Source organism: Trichosurus vulpecula, chromosome 8 (assembly GCF_011100635.1).
Source record: "Trichosurus vulpecula isolate mTriVul1 chromosome 8, mTriVul1.pri, whole genome shotgun sequence".
NCBI lineage: Eukaryota > Metazoa > Chordata > Mammalia > Diprotodontia > Phalangeridae > Trichosurus > Trichosurus vulpecula.
This window is the reverse complement of record NC_050580.1, coordinates 183,544,429-183,550,136: the sequence shown is the minus strand read 5'-3', so window position 1 is coordinate 183,550,136 and position 5,708 is coordinate 183,544,429. Positions and strand designations below refer to the sequence as shown.

The following is a 5,708-nucleotide window of genomic DNA, read 5'->3' as shown; positions in this document are numbered from 1 at the left end:
TTTGGGTCTCTTTTAGCAAGTCATTGACTTGTTTTTCGTAGTTTTCTCGCATCCTTCTCATTTCTCTTCCCAATTTTTCCTCTACGTCTCTAACTTGCTTTTCCAAATCCTTTTTGAGCTCTTCCATGGCCTGGGACCAGTTCATGCTTTTCTTGGAGGCTTCTGTTTTAGGCTCTTTGACTTTGTTAACTTCTTCTGTCTGTATGTTTTGGTCTTCTTTGTCACCAAAGAAAGAATCCAAAGTCTGAGACTGAATCTGGGTGCTTTTTCACTGCCTGGCCATATTCCCAGCCAACTAACTTGACCCTTGAGTTTTTCAGTGGAGTATGACTGCTTGTAGACTAGAGAGTTCTATGTTCCATGTTTGGGGGGGATGTGCCAGCTTTGCCACAGCAGCACTCCTCCTTCCCCAAGAACCCCCAACCCGGACTGGGCTTAAATCTTCAGCAGGCTGTGCACTCCTGCTCTGATCCACTACTTAATTCCTCCCACCCGGTGGGCCTGGGGCCAGAAGCAACAGCAGCTGTAGCTGCCCCACCTTTGTTGCCCACGGGCCTGGTAGTCGAACCGGGTATCCTTCCACTCCTGCAGCTTTTCCCACTAACCTTCTTCACAGTCTTTGGTGTTTGTGGGTTGAGAAGTCTGGTAACTGCCACGTCTCACTTATTCAGGGTGCTAGGGCCCGCTCCACCCGGCTCCTGGTCTGGTTGGTCCAAGCCACTCAGGCTGGGCTCTGCTCTGCTCCGCTCCCAGCTCCCAGCTCCGTGTGGGATAGACCTCACCCAGAGACCATCCAGGCTGTCCTGGGCTGGAGCCTTGCTTCCCTCTGCTGTTTTGTGGTTTCTTCAGTTCTAGAATTGGTTCAGAGTCATTTTTTTATAGGTTTTTGGAGGGGCTTGGCAGGGGAACTCATGCTAGTCCCTACTTTCCTGCCACCATCTTGGCTCCACCCCCCTCATTCACTTAGTTTTGGTCAACTTTCCCTTAATTCTCTCTTTTTTTTCAGGAGTCTTACCTTTTCTAGTCTACCTCCACCTTTATACCATTTCTTCTTCATCCAAATTTTATTTTTCAGTTAACACTATTACTTTTGGAATATTTCAAGAGGATAATATGGTTATTGTTTCAAATGTTCCACATATGTTTTTCAGCAGATATTCCTTTTCCTTTGGGGCATTTGCATCTCACATAGGTTGGAAACCCCTTATCTCTCAAATCATATTGCCATATATATCTTTTCAAGACTGGTAAATGAACATAAAATGGGGCTGCATATTTATGTGGGAGAATGCTTATTTGAGCATTAGAGTTATAGTATTAAGCTCCTCTACATTCTAATAATGATTTTTTTCTCATTTTCTCTTGGAGGTTTATAGTAAAGACCTGAATGAATGGCTGAAGTAAATCATTCTACAGTGTCTGAGTTCATCCTATTGGGACTTTGTGATTCATGGGGACTTCAGATTTTCTTTTTTACTTTGATCTTGGTGCTCTACCTTGCCATTGTTTTAGGTAATATATTTATTATGATTTTAGTTATCACTGACTCCCATCTCCATTCCCCTATGTACTTCCTGTTGGCCAACCTGTCTTTTGTTGATTTGTGGCTCTCCTCAGTCACTACTCCAAAGATGATCACAGACTTGCTCAAGGAAAATAAAACCATCTTCTTTGGGGGCTGCATGTGTCAGATCTTCTTTGTGCATTGTTTTGGAGGGAGTGAGATGGTGCTGCTTGTGGCCATGGCCTATGACCGTTATGTAGCCATATGCAAACCACTCCACTACACAGTCATCATGAACCAAAGAAGATGTATTTGCCTTGTAATGATCTCATGGACTACTGGATTTGTACATTCTATGAGTGAATTAGCTGTAATTGTTGAGCTGCCTTTCTGTGGCCCTAGAGTAGTGAACAGTTTTTTCTGTGACATCCCACTGGTGATTGAGCTTGCCTGCATTGATTCCTATTCCCTGGGAATCTTGATGAATTCTGACAGTGGTATTCTTGCTCTGGCATGCTTCATTCTTTTACTGATCTCATATGCTTATATCCTTTTCACAGTCACCCAATACTCCAAAGATGGGGCAACCAAGGCACTCTCGACTTGCACTGCTCATATCACGGTGGTAGTTTTATTCTTTGGACCCTGCATCTTTATCTATGTGTGGCCATTTAACATAACATCAGTAGACAAATTTATTGCTGTGTTTTACTTAGTCATCACACCTCTCTTGAATCCAGCTATCTATACATTTAGAAACAAAGAGATGAAAGTTTCCCTCAGAAGATTTAAAAGTCAGTATGGGAGTTCTAGGTGGAATTTGTACGAATTTTGTATTTAACAGTTCCATATTTTATGCATATCAGTGAATCTGAGATCAATGGCTGCAAGCTTGTTACATTCCATTCCAGGTCTGTATTTGCAAATAAAAGTTACACAAAAATTTGATAATATATGCAATTAGTGTTTTGATAATCAGATTAATAAAGAATTTGTTATTCTTATTAGTATATTATCCATTACAACAAAGTTTTTAATAATTGAATAAATTAAATAAATGTCTTACTGTTGAAATAATAAATAAGTCTCTATGAGCAATGCTCCATAATGACTTGTTTTCCTGCCTACAGAAACATCTATCTATCCTGATAGATCTTTAGGTAATACACTTTATCTCTCATGTTGTCCCCATGGAATTAGTTTGGTGACTGTGTTCATCCTGAAGTTCAACATAGAATGTCAGGGTCAGAGATTATTTTATTTTCACCTTTGTGTCTCTTGCAGTGAGTCCATTGTTTGGTACACAGTGGACATTTAATAAATATTTGCTGATTAGTTGATTGAAGTCTTGCACTTAACCTTTATCACAGCTGGGATCTTGAACATTGTTGGTAATTACAATAAATTTGTCACATTTAAGTGAGTTTGGAATAATGGGAAAAATAACAGAATCACTATCTCTTACTTTTACACTCCCCTCTCACCTAAGAAGAAGAGGGGATTTTTTTAAAGGGGAGAAAAAAGGCAATATTGGAGGCAACAAGGAATGTACAAGTTGTTGATATCATTTTGGAGTGTTTTTCACCAACTCAGATGGAATTAAATGAAAGCAAGCCTTTACACTTCCTCTCTTAGTTCTTATAATTTCAAGCACAGAATGTCTTACTTTTGTTTTCTTTTTTAATCCATTTAGCTATTATTTGTCTGTAGCATCTAGTCATCAAATAGCCAATTTGAGAAAAGATCTGTTACCAGTACTTGTTTGGTTTCCTTTGTTGATCTTTAAGCCAAAAACGATATATTATAATTACTTTCTACTGAAATAAGGTTAAATATATCATGATTAAAATATAAGATATCATCATCATTAGTTTACAAACTAATCAAAAGGTATGAATAAGAAAGATATTGTCAATAGCCTTTGATTCTAAAAGGCCACAGATAAAAAACAAAAATAAAGGTTAAAAAGTAACAACAAAAATAATGTGTAACAAACAAAAAATTCTAGCATTTATATAGCGTTTCAAAGTTTGTAAAGTGCTGTTTGCAAACTTACATCAGTTAGTCATCAAAATTACCTCATTTGGACCAAATAGTAAAGAAAACACTTTCCTTAAAATAAAACTGATGGGGAAGATCATATAATCTCAATGTCATTCTTTTTGTCTCCACTAAATGGGATGCTAGGTATTGAGGGAATTATGAATATTTTCTTGATGAATATGATCCTTTTTGGGGATCAGTTTTATCATAACAAAGATCATGTACTTTTAGGGAATCAAAATTAGTTAATTTTAGGTTCCATCATTCTAGGGGATATCCTATCTTCATCTTAATAAAATGATCTAGTCATTTAGCATGATTCTTACCCCTCAACTTGTCCTTCTTCGTAAATTGCTAAATGTTCCCCATCCTCTAGTCAGGGAAGAAATACTTGGCAGCAATGCTGCTCTGTATATATTGCCTGGCCTCATTCCTGAATCCACTTTCTTGATATAACTCAATATCGTCCTAGACTTGATGTCAGGAAATCATAGTTTAAATCTTGCTTTATACACTTACTAGCTGTGCTATACTAGTTAAGTCAATGAACCTCTCAAACTCAATTTCTTCATTGGATAACTAGGAAAATAATAGTAACTATCTTACAGGGTTGCTGTGAGGACTGACATAAGTAAAGCTTTTTTGCAGACCTTAAATTGTTACATAAGTGTTATTTTTCATCATCATCATCATCATCATCATCATCATCCTCTTTCACTTCACATTTTTCTCATTAAACAATCCAAGTAAAGGATGCTCTTTCCAGTTGCGAAAAATCTTGTTGGAAACCATATGGGTTTGAACCAATAAATATAAAACAATTCCAGACTTGGAAAGTCCTATTTCTAAGGTGGCTGTGTAAAGCCTTTCTGATGAAGAGTACCAGTCATGCATGACCTGAGATGAGAGTGGACTCAGTATAGATATACTGATATGTTTTACTGCTTATTAATCTTCTGACTCCAATAGTTGGCTCTAAATCTCCATAGACGCTTCTGATGCATCCCTCATTCCCACATCCTACTACCCCTGAGGCAATAAATACCCTAATGTGTTACCAGTACTCAGGCTGTCATTCTCATCTATGTTAATCCCAATCCTGATCCTTCTCTGTTCTCCCCTTCAACTTTGTCCTCATTTCATTTGCTAACAAACTTATGTTCATCTGAGATTTCTTCCTGTATTGTTCATCTCACCCTCTTTTATTAAAATTAGTGTTTTTTTCTCATAAAAACGTGGCCCCCTGGAAGACACTCCCTTATTGGCCATGAGTCCACAGCATTATGTTCCTTCTTATGCTCTTTACTCATCAGGACAAGAAGGGTCAACATACTCCTTGTTGCCCATTGCTACATTTAAACTGTTTCTTGATTATCATCTCTTTTTAATCTTTCCTTCTTTGAGGGTCATTCCAACTGTCTATATCTTTGGAGTCTGTATATTTGGTGCTGGTCTTCAGGTTATACATTTTTTCAAATATTTTGATATCAGATAGCATTTTTTTTCCTACAGCAAGTGGTGCAGTATTTAGATTGTTGGTCCCAGAGTCACTAAGACCTAAGTTCAAATTCAACCTCAGGCAAATGCCCCACTAGCTGTGTGACCATGAACAAGACACTTAACTTCTGTTTGTCTCAGTTTTCTTGAGTATAAAATGAGGATGATAGCAGTGGAGCCATTGATAACACCAAAGGTGAACTAGTTGGAACAAGAAAGGATTTAATTCAATCCAACTAGGCAGATGCATTAAGCATGTAGTATGTGTTAGTCACTGTGAATTTCTGGGGATACAAAGAAAAAAATCAAAATACACCCATTCTCAAGGAGTGCATATTCTTTTTATAAAGGTTTAAGAAAAATTTAATCTTTAAAAAATTAATTGATTTATTTTTAGATTTCAATGTTGATTTCCACAAGAATTTGAGGTCCAAGTTTTCTCTCCATCTCTCCTCTACACCCTCCCCAAGATAGCATGCATTCTGATCACCCCTTCCCACAGTCTACTTTCCCTTCTATCACCCCACTGCACACATCTTCCACCTTTTTTGAAGGGGAAGATGGAATACTATATCCCATGGCCTGTGTATCTTATTTCCCAGTTGCATGTATAAACAATTTTTAACATTTTTTTAAACCTTCAAGTTCCACATTCTTTCCTCTT

General features: G+C 37.6%; 1 protein-coding gene across 1 annotated transcript; it reads left to right on the top strand.

Moving 5' to 3' along the window:
* Positions 1 to 1,388: 1,388 nt before the first annotated feature.
* On the top strand, positions 1,389 to 2,541 carry LOC118829772 (olfactory receptor 4F17-like). The gene is made up of 2 exons (XM_036736659.1): positions 1,389 to 2,326; positions 2,484 to 2,541. Exons 1-2 carry the CDS (start codon positions 1,392 to 1,394, stop codon positions 2,539 to 2,541), a joined length of 993 nt encoding a protein of 330 aa, XP_036592554.1. The 5' UTR covers positions 1,389 to 1,391.
* Positions 2,542 to 5,708: the final 3,167 nt, after the last annotated feature.